Source organism: Acipenser ruthenus, chromosome 7, assembly GCF_902713425.1.
Source record: "Acipenser ruthenus chromosome 7, fAciRut3.2 maternal haplotype, whole genome shotgun sequence".
NCBI classification, from domain to species: Eukaryota; Metazoa; Chordata; class Actinopteri; order Acipenseriformes; family Acipenseridae; genus Acipenser; species Acipenser ruthenus.
In genome coordinates this window covers 57,240,052-57,260,760 of record NC_081195.1, presented here as the reverse complement: position 1 = coordinate 57,260,760, position 20,709 = coordinate 57,240,052, and the positions used below count along the sequence as shown (strand labels likewise).

The following is a 20,709-nucleotide window of genomic DNA, read 5'->3' as shown; positions in this document are numbered from 1 at the left end:
CTGCTTAATTTTTTATTATTCCTCCTGCTGGGCCAGTCGGAATTAATTGTCGTAAATCTCTTCATTTGAGAGCCCTTCATATGAAACTGTTTCCACTGTGATATTTTCATCCTTCTTGATTTCCATGATTACCATATGGTTCTAGGCCTTTGCACCAGCAATTAGAAATGTCACACCCCTAATCAATTCAGCTTCCTTTTTAAATGAACATAATGTGATCTGGGTGTTCCGTTATGAAACTGTCTCCAACTACTGTGAAATCTCACATCTCCTGTATCGGGCTAATAAAGGTCAGCGTTAGAAAAGCTTTGGTTCCACTTCATCTGTAAGTGCTTTCTTTTTTCCAGTATATTTGCTTATAAGTATAGAATGTTTTTATAATTGGTTCATATTCAATGGGGAGTATCTTCAGGGAGACAAACAGAAAACATCTTGTTGAACAAGTAAGCCAGGTCTAGTAGAGACATGTATTTTATGGAAGCTTCATTAGGTGGTACATTTTCAAATTATAGATAGAAATCAACTTGTATTGCCGGTGTCAACAGGCTCGTATGCAGGTACAGCTGGTGAGGACATTCCTAAAACATTGGAAAATCATCCCTTGGGGTTTACACAAATCTAATCAATGCCATTTGCCCAGAGACACTTTATACCAAAACGTCTGTAATAAGCCACCCTTTCAACACATAACTAAAAATGTATCCATGGATTAAACTCTCATTTAACAAATATGATATCTATAGTCCTGAGAAATGCACAACTGGTCTCTAATGCACTCTTGTGATTCTGTATGTGCACAAAAAGGATTTGTTGATCATAGTCATCAGGCATCTTAACACCTGTCCTTAGTTTGTTCAGATGGCTGTTGTTAGGAATAATACAAAAGATGACCAGCTAAACGCTAAGTCATTGAGTGAGCTGGCCGTCCAGCATACATTGTTTCAGTCCAATCCCTGAAAGAATACTGTAAAAACCATCCTATAGATGACACAGTGACAAACTACTGTAAATGTATTGACATAATCCACTGTACATACCATATTGCTTAGTATTTTTTTCTACCAACAGATGGGGAACTGTACTCTGGAACAGCAGCAGATTTCATGGGAAGAGATTTCGCTATTTTCCGTACCCTGGGACAGCACCATCCAATCAGGACAGAGCAGCATGATTCAAGGTGGCTAAATGGTATGTAAAACACATCTTTAAAATAATTCCATATTCACTGACCTGAGTTTGTGTTTTGAGAGATTTGAATAAATACCCTTTTTTATATCCACCAAATTCTTGTCATGCTGCAATAAACAGAAGAGGCAGCAGTAAAGGAAGCTTAGCACTTCAGATTCAATGTAGCTTACCCTTATATCAAACTAATTGTTAGTACTGACATTTATTGAGAGCTCAACAGGTGGGCTTGTTCAAACACTATTTCTTTTTGTCTATTTAGAGTTCTTTATAATTCTACCAACCTACAGAAGCTGCTATCTGAGAACACAAAGCAGCCTTTGCTTGATTTGAATCCATCTCTAGAATGACAGACTGCTAAAAGGATAGCTGTTAGCCCAGCATACTCTCTGCATTCAGAGAGGAATTATAGTCAACAATGGCTAAATTTAGAGATTGCGGAAGGAAATCATATTCTCCCACAGTGTGAGTCCACACAGCTCTTGTTTTGAAGATTCACAGTATACAAAGCTGTTTTATCTCACATGTTTGGACTTTGTTTTCCATAAATATTGTAAAAAAAAAAAAAAAAACGTGCAGTATCTCAGCAGTAATACTCTGAGAAACCCATGCAATAGCAGGTGCTGTCTATACAATGCCCATACAAATCATTAAAAGAAGAAACATATTTTTCTTTTTTCTGTTACAATAACAGCTGTTTGGTTTGGTGGAATGTGTACACTTATCAGTTAGAAGGTTATGAAGATGTGCATATACCTTGCTAACGGCAACTCAAATTCAAAGCTACTCAAAAACATAGTCTCTATAATAGGGATGTATTTCAGAAGCCATTTTCAAGCAGGTCATCTTGAAAAATTTGGAGAGCACATGTGGCCGTATATTTGCTAAATCATTGATATATCAGAGGGGATGGAACCCAGTTTTCCGGTACTTTTATGATCTTTTGACGATTATGAACATCTGACTAACAATAGGCATATCTGAAATGATCAAAATTAATTTATTGAATTTTAGAAAGGAGAGAAAAACATGCTGACATTTTATAAATACAATTTGAGTATCTCTAATGCGTTGAGAACGTTTACTTGTTTCAGTCAGTTTAATTGGTACTCGTCTTGTCAATAACAATTTCTGCTTTGGACTCCACTTTCATTGTTTGTTTTTTTTCTCTTGCTGCTCAATAGGGTTTTACTGTTGACTGGGTAATTTGAGTTTATGTATGTATGTGTGTGTGCTGGGAGTTAGTCAGGGAGATTAAGCCTGGAGTAGATGCCACGATAGTTTGTGTCGCAGTGGTGTGACCAGCTCTGCTGACATAGCTCTTCAAGTCTCTCCCTTTGTGAAAACTGTGGTCTGTTTGCAAATTAATTAGTTTCTGGAGGCAGACCGATTGTTGACCTAAAATATTTAGAGTGGAAAAACAATCAGATTAGTGAGCTCAATAGAAAAAGGCCCAGCGTGGCACACATGAGAGTCATGTTTGCCAAATGGCTCAGGAGGTGAATGAAATTAAACAAATGTCTCTTAATGTTTTTTTAGAGAGCAAAAAATAAAGGTTAAGTGTGGCCAAGCTGTAGCAGCTTGGGGGATTCGAGGAATTGGAATGGTTGGGTTGAGGAGTGTTTAGAATTACATGAAAAAGTAGTAGACTGTGTCCATTCACAGAACATTTGCATAGCCATATGGGCTTCACATACTTTACTATAGTAAGGACAATGTCTTGTTATTTTGTAGTTTTTCCACTGTTGTACTGTTCTGGTTTAATTGGAGTTCATGCTGTCCTTGAATTTGAAACTTTCTATCTCCAAAGCATTACTGAATATCTGGTTATTTATGGGGGCTCAGTGCCAATTATAGTCCATGAAAATGGTCTACGAATGCCAATTATTTCTCCCAGCTCCCTAATATTAAATACCAGAATTTAAAAAAACCCTCATCATTCTCCTTTGCTTTTTTTTTTTTTTATATAAATGCTTGTTACTTACATTCTATGTATTAAAAATAGACTTGCAATTTTAGCTTACATAAATAAATATTACATTTGTTAAGAGAAACTCACAGAAAAAGACTACAATTCAAATTGAATGGGCCCTTTTTAGACCATATTTATTATTAGTGAAGAAGTATTAATGTGTTTAGCTTTCACAGCTTGTACTGAAAATACCACCCATGTTGCATGCTACTGAAAAGGGCATTGTTCTGTAAATAATAAGAAATGTCCAACTAAATGGCATACCATTTTTTATAAAGCATACATGCCTAATTAGGTATGTTTTCTTTGGAGGCAGTATGCAAACCATTTCCGGGCCACATTCTGTTTTCTTTTTATCTTTTGAGAGTGTCGCAACTCGCAAGTCCTTTTTGATTGAACATGCAATACGATTTTCATTAACCAGGCAATATGCTTTCATGGGATTTTTTTACACTGCTTCTGTGCTGCTTCAAAGAACATTAACAGTTGATTAACCTTCAACCATGTTAATTTGTAAAATTAAATGATGTCATGGTTGATATGAAACCTGCTGCAGCTGCTTAATTTAATATGAACCCCCGAAGAGCCTGTATCACCTTTACTGTGTGATGGTAGTGGTTAAAATATATGAAACGGTGGTCATATCTACTTCATCCACATGAATATCACATCTGTTATATTTACAAAGTGGTTTGTTTTAGGGTTTTGAAAAATGTCACAGTGTTTTAATGTGTTAAAATGCTGGCATGTGGGTTTAGAATAGTTAGCACAGCTGACATATAATCATCTTCTTTCTCATTTTTAGTACAATATATAATTGCAGCTCTTGTGTAAATTGTTCAAAGATGGCTGAAGGGACAATATGTATGTATGTATGTATGTACAGGTGTGTGTGTGTATATATATATATAGAGAGAGAGATATTGATATATATATATATGCAGTCCTCCTCCTTTATAAGGCGGCCCTTTATACTGCAGAACAGGTTGTAAGGCGGTATGGTCATGGCTCCTATTGTATTATTATTATTATTATTATTATTATTATTATTATTATTATTATTATTATTATTATTAATAATAATAATAATAATAATAATAATAATAATAATTTATTTATTTGGCAGACTCCTGTATCTAAGGTGACTTATAGTTGTTACAGGGCAGTACTGTTCAGGGTTACAATGCTAAATGTATTTTTAAATACAGTATAGTTTACATTAAGTGCAAATAATACTACAATACAATATGAGCTAGGATGCAAGTTAGGATTGCAACAAGTTATATCTACAATGACCTCTTAGTAGTGCAATAGTGCAAGGATAGTGCATCAGCTGAGGATCCAGTAACGCGGTGCTTAGGTCATGCAAGTCCAGAGCATCGGGTAGATCAAGAAATCTGCAAGTGCCGTCTAAACAGGTTTTACCCCAATTCGGCTGTTAAATGCATTTTCTGCACTAGCCAACAGAGAAAAGAAAACAGTAGCCCATCATAGTTTATTATAATATACTTAACTGTTACACACTGTCAGCATATGTTTAAAAAGGCACTGTATACAACATACATACTTAGCATTTAGATTTCAAGACCACGTCACAAACATACGTTGCATAAAATATTTTCTGAACAAAGTTGATAAAGGGTACATAAGGACCTTTTTTATTTTATTTGGTTCCATGTTCCCATTTGTTGCTACAACTGTTATGTAAGGTGTGTGTATTGTTTTAATTTTATTTTATTTATTTTACATTTTGACCACTTTATTTAAACTTTTAAATTGCATTCTCTGCCTCAAGATGGCTTCACATGTACCCACATGGACCTCTCAGAACTACATTTCCCATGTATATGTTATGGGCGAAACCAGGTGGTCTGGCGAGTTTGCCTGCGCGTGAGACTTTTTGACTTTTAACTTTCTGGGAGAGACAGCTAATAAAAAGAGTGGTTTTAACCGCTATTAAAACCAGCCCTGGTGTCCTGCCTTTTCTGCACCGCCGCTGGAAACCCAGAACACAGTCGCTACATTGTTGTCAGAAGTGGAGGCGAGGCAGGTACCCCGACACACACTTGGAAGCTGGCAAGGGATAGTGTAGAAATGCAAAACTAGAGTTGCCCAAATAATTTTCATAGGCAAAACTAAATTAGCCCAGCATCGATGTTGAAGGTTTGGACGAAACTAGACTCACCCAAATTAATGGCATGGGCGAACCACATTCGCCCAGCATCGATTTTGAAACGTTGGTCGAAACTAGACTCGTCTGGGCTAGCCCTGAAATTCAGTGAAAACTGTTGAAAATATGGGTTTCGCTCAGTCGTCTTCTTCAAGTTCTGGGCCAATCTAGATTCACCCGATTGGAAGTGGGCGAGTGCCGAAAAAAAGTGGTAACTTCGGGATTCGCCCAGAAGCCCTTTGCGAAACTAGATTGGCCCGGGCAAAACTAGAATCGCCCTTAACATCTATATATATATTATTTGTATTTATTTTTTTCCCTGAAATTTTGAGGATCTACAGCCTCCCTTGCCTCCTCTAAGGAGTCTCCACATATATATTATTGTTAAAAAATATAATTATTAATTATTATTAGTGGTAGTAATAAACATCTTCATAAACTACAGGATTTTACTTGTTGATAATTATTGTGTGACAACTGTAAGATAACTAAGATAATGTGCCTGCTGTAGTTAATAAACACAAACATTTTTTTTTTCAGATCCTAGATTTGTAAGTACCCACCTAATCCCTGAGAGCGATAACCCTGAAGATGATAAAATCTATTTATTTTTTCGTGAAAATGCAATGGATGGCGAGCACTCTGGGAAGGCAACCCATGCCAGGATAGGGCAGCTATGCAAGGTAACAAACATATTATAATTATTCACGTTTAAAAAAAAAAAAAACAACAAACCAACATGTAAAAGTGTTTAAGGCTTTTGGCATGCAAAGCATTGCATTGCAATGCTACCGGATCATTCTTTTGCAAATTAACCCCTTGGAGGTCAGGACCCACAGCGGACCTAAAACCTAAGCCATGAGAATGCAGTGTGCTTTTAAATCAAAGCAGCAATATGACCTGGGATTCATATTAATCGATGATGATGAAGAGAATTTAAACTTGAGAAACTGAATACCAATAAGGCCAGTGCATGCTGCTAATCCAAGAGTGGGTCATTTTACACTGCAGCTGTGATTTAATTGGCAGCTGCTGCAGTCTTGTCTCTCCTATCATTTATCACTAGCAAAGTATACAGCGCAGTGGTATTTCAGTAGTAATTTGGTGGGAAAGGGGAGAAAATAGGACAGATTTGGCAATAACTACATTCGTGATTTCCACGGTTTTCAGACTCGCTGACGGCTTCAATGCTATTAGCTTCCTCTTTCCCATTTCTGAGTATCACATGATTAGCGAGACAAGGAGCAGCACAGTGAGTGCATTCCTACTCTCAGCAGAGCCCTCATAAAAATACCACAGATTACCACTGTAAATACACCCAGGGGTCTTGGCACATTTTCCTGTGTTTTGATATTACAATACTTACACCATGGTCTGATAGACATAAATGCCTTCTACAAAACATTCTACTGTATGCATCAGTTACAACAACCATTACAATTTTAGAATATGTTGATTGCTCAGTAGGTGCTAGACATGGTACTGCAGGGATGCATTAAACTCTTTAGTAGACAACCTAATGAATATAAATTATGATGTTTTACTGAATATTATAATGTTTTTTTTTTTTTTTTTTCAGAACGACTTTGGAGGCCACCGAAGCCTTGTTAACAAATGGACAACCTTTCTCAAAGCACGGTTAATCTGCTCTGTGCCTGGCTCTAATGGCATTGACACCCACTTTGATGAACTCCGTGAGTATATATGCAAGAATACCTTACACTATACAATATATGCATACTGTTTATACTGATCACCCGTGATAAACTGAGATTCTGCTATTATTTTCAGAGGATGTCTTCCTAATGAGTTCCAAGGATCCTAAGAATCCACTAATCTATGCTGTGTTTACAACATCCAGGTAGATTTATTGTTATTTATTGTTGGATTTATTGTTAAGCTTATGTTTTAATACTATTTAAACTATACACTATAACTAAGAAATATGTTTAAAAAGTTCCAGAAAACCAATTGCACTAGTACATTTTAGAGAGCTTTATTTGCTCTGTAATACATTTACAGCAGCTAGCAAATCTTCTTGAGAAATTGGCCAATTCCATTTAGTACTATTCAAGTTTCAGTCAAGGCTGCAGAAAATCTTGTTAGCTTGAAACACAGGTCTGCTTTTAGACAGAAACCATGCATTTGTTGAGGGTCACCATATGTGAAACTGCAGCACGTAAGAAAGGAGAGGTATTATGCCAATAATTTTATAATTTAAGTGCTCATCAAGGTGAGAGCTAACCACATGGAAAACAGCAGATGTGCACCAATGGCATGGGATAGGCCTATACAGTGCATATACTGTACTAAAGTGTTTTCATGTGTTTTTTTATTTTTAATACTGGTGCAATTGGTACCCAATTTGAACAATAAGTAGTGTGTTCATATATTGGTCCCTTTTTGATGTTCTATGTGTTTTATTAAAAGACTTACCTGAGGGTGGTTTGAACACTGGAATTTTCAATAGTTTTTGGTCACACAGAACTGTATTTTGCCAATTTAATGTGTAATCCTGACAGTTTTAATAGTTAAAAAAATGACTTGCTGAAAATAACAATTATCACTGGCTCCTTTACCAGTACCAGAATTGAATATACACTGCAATAGCTGGATTTTTATTGTGCAGCACCTGGGAATATACATGAATAAACCTATTTGCATGGGTAACTTCTGGATAACCACAGACTTTGATGCAATCCAGGGTAATTCCCATGTAGCATGCTCTTACAATACTGCTGTGACTCATCCTGGCGGGGTATAGGTTTATATCAACCCCTTAGCATGCAGAGCCATATTTTAAATGGGGCCATTGTTTGAGTGACAACAGGAAATGCTTGGGTAATTCAATTCTAATTAAGCAATTTCTAATACATGCACTTTCCAGTGTCTTGATCAATACGCGGTGTTAATTGTATGGAGCAGGCAATTTATCAGTTAGATTAGTCTTTTCTTTAATCAGGTTTTGCTCTTAATGACTTTAATAGATTTCTTTTTTTTTTTTTTTTTTTTAGCAATATCTTCAAAGGGTCAGCAGTATGCATGTATAGCATGTCTGATGTGAGGAGAGTGTTCTTGGGCCCCTATGCCCACAGAGACGGCCCCAATTACCAGTGGGTACCATTCCAGGGGAGGGTACCTTACCCACGACCTGGAACTGTAAGTAGAACAATAGAGGTACACATAGAACAATGGAGGGTGCACACAACCTAGTTGCAGCTAGATATCAAGTTTTTCTTAATGGGATAAAAAATGGGTGGAGTTTTTGTGTGTGTTGTTCAGATGTAAATAAAGGGAAGCCATTAAACCAGAATAACATTATATATTTTTTTCTTTTTTATAAGTACAAATGTTATTATGATATATTTGCTTATCTAGTTTGTACACATCCAGTTAAATATATACATTATTTTCTAAAAAAAAATATTGCTCACAGTGCCCAAGTAAAACCTTTGGAGGGTTTGATTCTACGAAAGACCTGCCTGATGATGTCATCACTTTTGCAAGAAGCCACCCTGCCATGTACAATCCTGTCCATCCAATAAGCCACCGACCAATCATCATCAAGACTGATGTAGACTACCAGTTCACACAGATAGTTGTGGATCGTGTGGATGCAGAAGATGGACAATATGATGTCCTGTTCATTGGAACAGGTATGTGTCTTTACTACAGTTTACTGCATCTGTCACTAATTTAGTTTTCCAACCAATATTTTTGTTGATCATGTCTGAATATGTCAATATTCACCAATATTTTAACAAGTGGCTTATATTTTGTCCAATCATTTTGCATCTGTCAACAAAGTGAATTGATAAAAGTAATACAATCTTCCACTTTCATGGTAATCCCAATCTGTTTGGGGTCCCAGTGCGGCTTTGTTTGAAACATTAGGTACTATATGGCTGATCTAGCTTGTAGATTGTACCCTCATTTGTTTGTAGGGTCCTGCTCCCGATTACCATTCTGATTAAGACATACTACCTTTGACCCTAAATCATTTGGGGCTTTGTTCAAACATACCATCCTATCACATGCATTATCTTTTGATACAAGGACATTATACTTAGACATGTGCAGGATATTTGGACATATCAGGACTTTGTGGCAGCATTTTCTAAGATATAAATTAAATGTATTGGTTGCTTTATAAAATAACAGCAACAAAAAGAGTGAATCTATTATGTCATAACGTGGATATTACTTTTGAAGGCATAATAGTCTATCAGGTATTACATATACTGTAGAGAGATATGTAATGTGTTCCTTCATTAATATGTCCCCATTCTGTTTTAAAGATGTTGGCACTGTTCTAAAGGTTGTATCGATTCCCAAGGAGACCTGGCGTGACCTAGAGGAAGTCCTCCTAGAAGAAATGACTGTGTTCAGGGTAAGTGTTGTCATGCACCTTCAATTAACCTGTCGAGTTGTAAACAGCGGTTATGTTTTTAGTGTTGTCGTCACCTGCCAGCATTCAAGTGCAAGTCTCACTTGATGTGCACTATGTATTGGTACATACACAGTTTATGATTGTGGTTATAGAACAAGTATGTACAGACTCTGAAGTCTGTATGTTTGTCTCAGTAGCACAGCTCCACATGGTGGGACAATAATGTGCTCAACAAAAAGAGGTCTGTAATAAAGCAATGTTTATGGGGCTACCATAGCTATACCATAGCTGCGCCTCAGTTTTTGATTTAATCGTGGACAGAGTCTTTCGTCAACAGGCGGACGAATGAGATATTATTTATAGTGGTGAAGACAAAGACTTTGAGGGCTGTCGGGTTGCAAACAACATTCAAGAGGCAAATAGAAACATAGAGGGAAATTCTTATGTATATGCGAATAAAGTACAAATAAAGGAATTTAGTGCATTTTATTAAATCAGTACTTCAGATATAATTAATGCATTCAGTTTGTGCATGGTAACTGCACTAAAATATGAACACAAGTGAAATACAGTATTTTACACATAAACAATACACTTTTATTGATAGTCACATACTTTACATGGAACACAACTGATTATGTTTCTGCTTGTCCTTGTAATTATCCCATTTGGCATTGTCATTGTCATGTATTGATCCGTCACATTTAGCATTACTCTCTGCTTGACTGCTTACCAGTTCCACTTAGGGGGTAGCTTTCCTGTTTTCCTGTAGAGTGACTCAAGAAGCATCAGTACCTGAGGGAAACATAACCCAGTATACCTATATGATATAATGTAAGTGGTGATTGTAAAATCATGAAGCTAATAGATGTGTTTGCTTTATTTTAGGAGCCTATTGCCATTACAGCCATGGATATTTCTACAAAACAGGTAAGTTTTGGTTTGAATGGCTGCTGATTCCAGACAGCTTAGGGTATTATAGCTATCCCATTATTATTATTGTTGTTGTTGTTGTTGTTGTTGTTGTTATATAATAAGTAGTAGTTGTAATAGCAGTATTGTATGTTTTGTTAGTTTTCATGAAAAAGTTAAATGGAACTCGTTGCAGCCAGAGACAGTGGCTGTGCTCTTCTTCTTATAAATTTGCTGCTTGTACTTTTTAGTAACATTCAATATAAGGTTTATTCAATTCAGAAATATAATGTCCGGCTCCCCTACAGTATATCCTGTCACTAGTTTTATTTTACTGCAAGTCTAATGATTGGAATTAGTCACCCTGGAATGGCTGTTGGTTACATAAGGACTTTGGGTTTTCTACTTGTAAATGTCTTTGTAGGCATAAAGTATTAAATAGGCATAAAGATCTATCCTTAAACATTGTTCCTTTGTGGTCAAGAGTTGTATGTGAAATATCGTAGTGCCATATTCAAATAAAGATAGATTTTTAAGGGAAAGGGCTTTTTGGGGTTGATGATAAAGCACTGATGATGAGCATGACAGTGACCACATCAATGTTGCAAGCATTATTGCATTTTACAACCTGCTGGTATCACAACATAAAGGCCAATTTATTTAGTAAATGCATATACCCACTATAATAATGTATAAATAGACAAAGTAATAATAATAATAATAATAATAATAATAATAATAATCTTACTCTTTTTTACAGCAACAGCTATACCTTGGCTCAGCAATTGGAGTTTCACAGATGCCCTTGCACCGGTGTGATGTCTACGGAAAGGCCTGTGCCGAGTGCTGCTTAGCTAGAGACCCCTACTGTGCCTGGGATGGAACTGAATGCTCCCGCTACTTCCCCACATCAAAGAGGTCAGACGTGCTTGTATGCTTCTGGAATTCATACTGACCGTGCTAATTAAAGCAATGCAGTTTCGATGGCTCATAGTTAGAATGTGCTACAGGTGGTGCCTGTGGCAGAAAAAAATTAGAAAATGTGCTCACAGGTTTTTTTTTGACAAATTGTCTTTTCTTTTAAATTTTTTGACATGTCAGAGATATATTTCACAGCTACTTTATAATATGTGGGAATAGAGAAGTTACTGGATTTGCCAGTGGCTTTGGCATTCATTCAAGTCTTAAGACAGGACACAACATTTTTTATATCTAGGCCTATATATACAGGGTGATTTGAAAGTAAGTTTACCGTTTTATCAACGTAATCACCCTGTCTATACTGTATATACAATACACATATACTGTGAGCTTGTTTAGATGTAATTCAGCCATGTAATTTCCCAAAATGAAAATGCCATAGACATAGACTCTTATAAAACCCAAATAATGTCTTTCTTCGCATGCCAAAAAGGGGCTCAGGGTGTACTAAAAAACTTTAAAGGAGAATTTACTAGGAATGGCAAAGTATGCTAGTTGTGTTTGTCATTCTTTGTGATTATATGTTTCTTGGCAAACTTTATTGGAAACATAGGACAGATTTATAAGTACAGATTTTTCTAATTTGCTCAATTAAGTGAGCTATATTTCATTAAAGAAGCTTAAGTCATTTATTAAAACAAAACTATTGAGGTAAACTGTTCTAGAATTCACATATCATCATAATTATATCATCTACATTGAATAAAAAGTATTGGGTGGTAAAAGTATAAGACACGCCTGTCAGAAAACACAAATTCAAACAGCAGCATTCAATTCCATACCTCCGTCTGTCATACATCTGTATTTCCTTAAATTTCAGATGTGTAAAACTTGGCACTTTATGGTGCATCATGAAGATTCCTTTGGATAAGCTCTTTTCCTTCTTTTGATTGGTCTGTTTGAAATTAAGATTTTGGACCTTTCTGCATTACGCATGTTTCCCTTTTATTTTTTCCACAATACCAAGACAACATTTTAGGACACCATAAAAATCACCAGAACAGTCTAAAAAGACACTTACAGGGTACAACTAATATAATATTAGACTATAAGTGTATTCCCCCCTTTAATGTTATAGATGCTTTAAAAGAAACACATAACAAATAAAGAGTTTATCTGACTGTTTAACCATTAGCCTTTTTTTATTCATTTGACTTTGTATATGAATGAACAAGCCATTGCTCAATCAGAAAGTATGTGAAAAGCTTCTGTAATAATCTATGGGGGGAGGGCTATTGAAGTTGTCTTGATCTTAATTATATAGCCTTCTACCAGTAAATGCTCATTTGGGTTATTGATTTTAATTTCGTAGCCTCACCTCACTTTCCTGGCTGCTTAACATTTGTCCGCAGCAGCCTGAAGGGAGATGCATTACCTTGTAAAGAAGATGGTATCGCTAGTTCCATGTATTGATTAGAACATTAAACCTCTGCTACAACCTGCTACAGTTACAAACTAGTAAATGCAGGGCTGAAGAGAATGAAATCAAGCATGACATCAAGTGACCTTGGATCTAAAATAACTTAATAATGACAATACATTGCATTGTGCAGTAGGCATCAAAGCAACAGTAGCTTCATGTTTTTTTTATGTTATTCCAATGTATTAGTCTTTTTGTGATTTGAATGGATCAGCAATTATCGACACGTAATGACTGATTAGTCAACAGCATGCAAGGATTTGCATTCTCAGTACATATTCTCAGTTAAGAGTAGGTGTAATTATGTATATCTTAATATTTAATATTTTCCTTTTAATTTAGACGTACAAGAAGACAGGATATAAGAAATGGGGACCCTGTCACTCAGTGTTCTGACCTTCAACATCATGGTAAGAAGGTTTATTTAAAATATATACATGAATAAAGTTTTACCTTAAAGATTAAGGTATGTAAAACTTTATGATAATACCTGTGAAGGCTTTAGCCAAAATGTTTGTCTGCTTGACCTGATAATTTAGGATTGAGTGTTTGAATGAATGCATAAAAGTAATTTTAATAAGAACATTCTGCAGCATGGAGAACTGAAAAGAGGCCAGTCCTAGCTGGTTACCAGTCAGAATGCTGTTCATGTCATTATTTCCACTAAAGACATTATGCCCTTATCAGCCATCAGCAGTCTATTTGACATTATTGACATTAAATGGCAGCAATGGTGCTGTATATCGCTATCACTGCACTTCAGTCTCTGTAGAATAGAATATTGGCATTTATTTATTTATTGCATTTGGCTTAGAGTCTTTAGATAACCCTCTTGAAAGATGCACACTGTCAAGCAGCAATTTTATCCTGACACGCTTAGATAAGGGATGTTTGCTTCATTATATTGTTAAGTTGTGTATTTGTCTTTCTGAATTCTGTTCTATAAGAGCAGGTTTTAGCCACCCAGACGGAGGAGACCACACACTGGTTTCTCATGTATGAAAGCTTGAGGGCCAGCTCATTATTTTGTAAACTGACACCACCAGAGCACCATGCTGTGCTGCTATAACTTTAATTCAGAAACACACTGCAGAGGTTTTTAAAGTTCTTCATTTGACAACAGCCACTGAATACAGCATATTCATGCTAACAACTATATTATATCTAGTTTTCTAAATAGCTGACGGTTTTACCCTATATCCACAATTTGGGATATTTAATTTAGAGGAAACCTAGGCAATATTTACATTTGAGTAAATATCACAGATATCCTTTGCTGTGGTGTTTATATATTTTAGATTTGGGTCCCTAACTATGTTGACATTAAGAGGTTATTTAGCATTGATTTTTACCAAAAAATACTGATGTGTCTCCTTCATCTACAGATGAATTAAATGGCAAAGGGAATTTGGAAGAAAAGATTATTTATGGGGTGGAGAACAGTAGCACTTTCCTGGAGTGTAGCCCAAAATCCCAGCGTGCCCTTGTCTACTGGCAATTCCACAAACAGAATGAAGACCGGAAGGATGAGGTAAAAGGGTTTGTTTTTTTCCCCCAGTATTATGTTACTCAATATTTATGATTCACAGTATGGGATTATGCAGTAATTCTGATGTCACCAAATTATATGACAATATAATTTAAGATGTTCCAGACAAAGGTAAAGGCAGATTTAGGCTGGGACCAAATCAAAACTTTGACAACCCGCTAATTGCACTTAACAAAACTGTATTTAATAACATTTTCTTTTTATGAGTAGAAGAAATAAGATACTTACAAAAAAAAGATAACGCTATTAAATACTGTTTGGTTAAGTGTGATTGGTTGGTTGTCGAAGTTTTGATTTGGTCCTAGTCTTAGACAGAAATAATAACTCAATATTGGAGCAACAGAATCAAGAATGTCTCAGAGTGATTCAAAATACCATAAAATATTAATAGTTAAAAAAAAAGCAATTAAAATCTCACTTGAAGCTTAATATTGCTTTTAAGCTTTACTAATACCAGTAGCCTAACAACATCAAACTTTCTTACACATGAGTAGAATGTCCAACATCGGCTTACATGAATGGCTTATTATTTATTCAAAGTTAGACAATGCCCTGTCTACATTATAGTTGGTATATAAGGCTTTGCTATGGATGATTGGGCAAATACCTCTTTAGGATCAAATTCACAGCTGAAAATACAGCAATGTGGCTATTTGTTTAAGAGAATGACCTCTAACCTTTATGCTTTTGGTATAGAGTCATTCTATGTAGCACTTTTCAAGGTCCAGTGGATTTCGTATGAGCCTCAAACATCTGAGAGACTGAACCATTTAATGGTCACAAGAGCCATGAGTCAGTGTGAATTAGGTTTGGTTTAGAAATTATCAAAGCTGAAATTCACTCACTAAGCCCGGTGCTGTTCAGTAAAATAAAAATTGTTGGTAGCAAATAGTCTTACCAAAGTTTCTGTGCACTAATGTTAACTCTTAATTGCAGATAAAAGCAGATGACAGATTCATCAGAACAGAGCAAGGTCTACTCATACGCAGCCTTCAGAGGCAATATTCAGGAATCTACTACTGTCAGACTGTTGAACATGGATTCATGCAGACCTTGATCAAGGTCACCCTGGAGGTCATAGACACAGAACACCTAGAGGAACTTCTGCACAAGGATGAGGATGGTGAGGCAGCAAAACCAAAGGAAGGCCATGTCATTATCCCCCCGAATCAGAAAGTCTGGTACAGGGACTTCATGTCCCTCATCAACCACCCAAACCTCAACACCATGGATGAATTTTGTGAGCAGGTCTGGAAAAGGGACCGCAAGCAACGCAAACAAAGACCATCCAATGCCCAAGTTAATGCTAACAAATGGAAACACATTCAGGAAAACAAGAAAGGCAGAAACAGGAGGACCCATGAACTTGAGAGGTCACCAAGAAGTGTCTGATTTTGGGGTGGCATTTCACAGACTTAATCCAAGTAGACTCTTATAGGCACTCAACTGGAAACAAATGCAATATACTCCTGATTTTAGTTCATTGGATTGGTAAAGACTTGCACAATGGTTTAATGGTAATGACTGAGTGAACCACCATGTGTTAGTATCTTTTGAATGCTCTCCATTATGGAAGAATGGAAACTGACAGTTGGACTGGACTTCCTGTAAATATTCTACAGCAAAAACGATATTTGACATTTTGCTAACTATAGAGCTCAGACTTTTGTTAACACTGTACAATTAAATAACCTAACCATCAACGTTGACAATATAATTATCTCTCTGCTTGCCTTTCTGTTGTTTTTAATGCAATAGTTTATAGATGTTACCCTATCTCCTAATATGTGATAAGATTCATTAACAAATTCTTTCGGAATAAGCTCTTCCAACACTGATAAATATGTAAACTCCATGTGAAAGGTGTGTTTTATTTTTATTTTGTAGAGTTCTATCTAAAAAGTGTCTAAAATAATGTATGTTAAATATGTATATCATCCTGCCTTCCTACAAAAACTACTGCAACCCAACGTTGTTGTTTGTTTTAAACATCAGTAAGTGTATTTCATTTCTGTGCAATTGTACTCCTTAGAAGATACATTTCTAAATTATTTCAGACATATTTTTCTAACTATTCTGAGCTTTTTTGCTTGATTTACTGACAATAGCTAAATATTGAAAAGGTCTAGGCTATGTGATACAACACAAAACAATATAAATAACGTATTTTTTAAATGTATACACTTTCACAGATTATATTACACTTCTAAAAGCTGACTGCCATGCATGGCTGGTTTCAAAGACCTGGATTAGTGCTAACCTTGGACTACCTTATGTTATTTTAGGTAAGGTAGTCCAAGACTAGTGCTAATCTGTGAAACCATCTGATAAAGTATATAATTGCAATCCATTTCTTTTTTCATGTGTGGCAGTATGGCCTGGGGTGCTATGTATCAAGCCAAAAAATGTATTCCTTAATTTATTATTCCTAATAAATATTGGTCAGGTGATTAATTTTTTACAGGGTGCATTTAGTCACAGAAATCCTAATAAATAACTAGAGAACTTAATTAGAGAACTGGACCAACAAATAATCTTTTTTTATATATGAATGACAAAAAGAAAATAGCTTGCATTCTCTGTGAGGCAAATACCAATCAAGTTGACTTTTACTTCCAATTTAGTTTAGTTTTATTTGTGAGAACACAGAGTTGAAAAAGTTAAACTGTCCTATGACTTAAATTTACATATTTTGGGAGTGTATATTTCCAATGTAACACCACCTCATTACAGCTACGGTATGTATATGCCCTTATTAAGGAAAAAGAAAGATGAAATGTTATCATAGTGGTTCCCAGTAGAAATATAAATGACTGTGGTTATACACCATTAGATGTAAAAAGGTCCATAAAAGCCAAGGCATCACGACTTGATGTAATAAATCACTGTTGCAAAAACAAAACAAAACAAAAAAAAACATTACTGTAGATAAGTGGGTAGGCACCATACAAGAGTTTTTGAGGCCATTCATCTCCAAGAAGAACAATATTAAGATGACTCCTACTGAGATTGTTTAACTACACTGTCTGTCTTTGCACATGGGGTGGGAAACTGTGAAGCTGATTATATGTCAGCACAAAGGTGGAGTCAGATAGAGCAATACATCTGCTAAATACCAGCCATCTGAGCTGTCAGTTAATTAAGTCTAAACCCAAAGTCACCAGTCATCACTAAAGCTGGTAAACAGAACCAAGAAAAACCATCTGGTTAAAAAATAAGATGTGCCTTTTTTCTGTGAAACCACGCAGAGATCTTCTTAAAAGATGTTCCACAGATGAAAGTCATTTTATTACTCACATTTATAACACACTTTTATCATTTTTAGAACTGTCGACTGATGATTTAAACAACTATAAAATATCAGTAAAGATAATTGTAAACACATCGTTTTTTAGGATGCTTCTTCTAGGTTAGCATGGACCACTGAATGTTAAATTATTTAAAATCTAAATATTTGCTTGATGGTTATTGTTTGAAAGATGATACATGCCCTAAATGCAAGATCTGTCAATTTACAGGAAAATAAAATAAAATAATTTCTGTCATGGTCCAAAAAATGTCACTGTGTAAAAAATGCATGTGAATGCTCTTTTTAATGTATCTAATAATTTTTATATATATAATTTAGTGACTTTTAATGTTATGTGTGTAATAGAGCTACCTTTTGCAACATGCAGTACACATTAACCTGTTTAAAAGGTGTATATATTTTTCCTTAGAAAATCAAGGTACAGTGTAAAGTACTGGCATCTGTTAGGTACTCTATTCCAATGTGTTCTATATCAGTTTTTGAGAAACTAGTATACAACTGTTTCCCCACATTAAAACATGAGGGATTTATTTCATATTTCAATGCAACACAGTAAAGTATCCATCAGATTGCATGTATGTTTACTACAGAGCAATTAATTTACATGATCGTATTGCTCTTTGCATTTCAGACGGTCTCTATGAAACTGGAGGTAATATAATGAAGCTGCTGCTGTAAATTATTTCTTGTTTGGCATGTATTCAGTTGTTGAATAAATATTTCTTCTAAAACATCAGAGGTTTTGAATGTCTTTAATTTGTTAAAGGTTTTAAGCTCACATTTGTTTTCTATTTGTAGAGATCAATCGGCAAAATCAGATTACAAGATTTTTGCAGACTAGCACACTACTTTTCACATACAGTGTGGACTATTTTGGCAACTATTCCAACATTTACAATTTGGAAATAGGCAAACAGTAGGTCCTTAAATGACTTTCGCCTCTGTTATATGAGGATGGTTGCCAGGGGGTTTAAACAGTCAGGTCTCATTATCATAAGTGATATGCAGTGCTCAAGAGCAAATTCTAAACTAATGCATTCTCCAGCCTGCCATGAGACAACATAGGACTTATGATGGGTTTGTTGAAAGCTGAGGTCACAGGTACAAACCCAGATGACTACCGCTTATTATCTCTAATGAATGCATTCTGTTAATAATTGCTTGTCTGAAAATGCAAACCTATGATTGCTGTGAACTCCCTTCTATCTACAGCCTCTTTTATTAGCGGTTTCAATTCAATTAAAATTAGACACCAGAAGCATGAGGACAAAACGTGTACAGCATCTTGAACAACTTCCTTAAACTGGGGAAAATGGACCAAGTAAAGAGCACTGGGTGCGATTCTACAGTATGTACTTATTGGGAGCCATCTTTTTAACATAATAAGAATGTGCTGCTTGCAATCCAGGGTTTGTATTACCGATTAAACATGGCAACACCAAAAATATGTACAACTGTGCTGAATTTAAATATAATTAATCTGTTACAATTGGTTTACATTACTCAAAGATAGCACAATCTTTCTGAGACAATTATGTCTTCTCTGTCGCTGCTTGCAGAAAGAGAATGTTCAATATTACATAACCAAACCCCAGGAAGATACTGAGTACTGATCATATTTTACAGGAAACACTTATACAGTTCATATTTTCAACATGGTAAAATAAAGTCAGAACTTTAAGGAATACTCCTATTTGTAAAGTTGCAGAATGGGACACAACATTAACACAATCCATATTACCTTTAAATCGTTGTGTGGTCTGCTTAATGCTTTGACAAACACAAAACAGCTTAAATTTAGGAAAACTGAATACAAATTTAATTTTAAAAATCTACTCCATGTGTGCAGCTAATGCAGAACACAATTCAATGTTGTTTGTAGTTTGTAGTAAGCTGTTTAAATGAAAAACATCTCTTCACAAAAATACATTTAAAAAAACAGCACATTATTATTCTTCAGATAATAAAAATTCCAAACAATATCACTGAAAAGTTAGTTGCAAACAGGTTTAATCAGCATAAATAAAATAAAAATAAAAAAAAAACACGTTATCTTTTGAAACACAGTTATAGTATGTTTTATCTTCAATATAACAGTCTTGGCCTGGTATTATCCTACGTAAAGAAACAGAGTTAGCTTTTTAGTTGAGCAACTTGAAAAATCTCAAATCAACCATACCGACCCAGTCTGGATGTAAATTCAATTTTTGAATTTATTTTAAAAAATCAGTCTTGCCATGTTTGAATGATGGTTTTATAACTAAAGAGCAGACTATGATCAACGCTGTATTATCTTTATGGCCAGGCATTTCAATATGAGAAGAAAAGCAATAATTATATTTTACCCCCTCTACCCAATACAGTGGTGTACCAGTTGTGTGTGTGCTGGAAAGGAAGGTATTGTCCACAATAGCAGGTGAATGTAAACCGCTGCCAGCTGTGTTTTACTCAACACAGAGGCGTCAAATAGAATACATTTTCATGATGGACAAATTCACAACTGAGGGGCTAAACTAGTTGAAACCAGTCAGTCTGTTCGGTCTCTTGTGATCTAGATGTGACTAATACTCATCACCACTGGGTATTATATTATGCCCCATTGAAAAGCATTGGATCAGTGCTAAAGTGATAACAGTTAAAAATTCAGATCCAGGGCTTGACCCTATCTGCATTTATAACGAAACCAAATGAGCAGAAGATGAGTCCAACAGTTGGCAATGGCTATATAAATACAGGCAAGTATATATTTGCTTTATAATATACTGTATTTAATTATATATGGTAGAAGTCACAGTACTATTGTTGCACTAATACAATTTC

At 35.5% G+C, this 20,709-nt stretch overlaps 1 protein-coding gene across 2 annotated transcripts in view; it reads left to right on the top strand.

Moving 5' to 3' along the window:
- LOC117415946 (semaphorin-3A) overlaps nucleotides 1–17,498 on the top strand; it is a 184,677-nt gene extending 167,179 nt beyond the window's left edge. For both annotated transcript variants that reach the window (XM_034922194.2, XM_059027367.1), the window contains 12 exons: nucleotides 1,069–1,188; nucleotides 5,868–6,010; nucleotides 6,907–7,021; nucleotides 7,119–7,188; nucleotides 8,342–8,486; nucleotides 8,764–8,983; nucleotides 9,626–9,717; nucleotides 10,606–10,647; nucleotides 11,390–11,547; nucleotides 13,373–13,440; nucleotides 14,416–14,561; nucleotides 15,516–17,498. In XM_034922194.2, the coding sequence (XP_034778085.2) occupies nucleotides 1,069–1,188; nucleotides 5,868–6,010; nucleotides 6,907–7,021; nucleotides 7,119–7,188; nucleotides 8,342–8,486; nucleotides 8,764–8,983; nucleotides 9,626–9,717; nucleotides 10,606–10,647; nucleotides 11,390–11,547; nucleotides 13,373–13,440; nucleotides 14,416–14,561; nucleotides 15,516–15,971 (1,775 nt within the window). In that variant the 3' untranslated portion in view covers nucleotides 15,972–17,498. The remainder of the gene's footprint in view (nucleotides 1–1,068; nucleotides 1,189–5,867; nucleotides 6,011–6,906; nucleotides 7,022–7,118; nucleotides 7,189–8,341; nucleotides 8,487–8,763; nucleotides 8,984–9,625; nucleotides 9,718–10,605; nucleotides 10,648–11,389; nucleotides 11,548–13,372; nucleotides 13,441–14,415; nucleotides 14,562–15,515) is intronic.
- The last annotated feature ends 3,211 nt before the right edge of the window (nucleotides 17,499–20,709 follow it).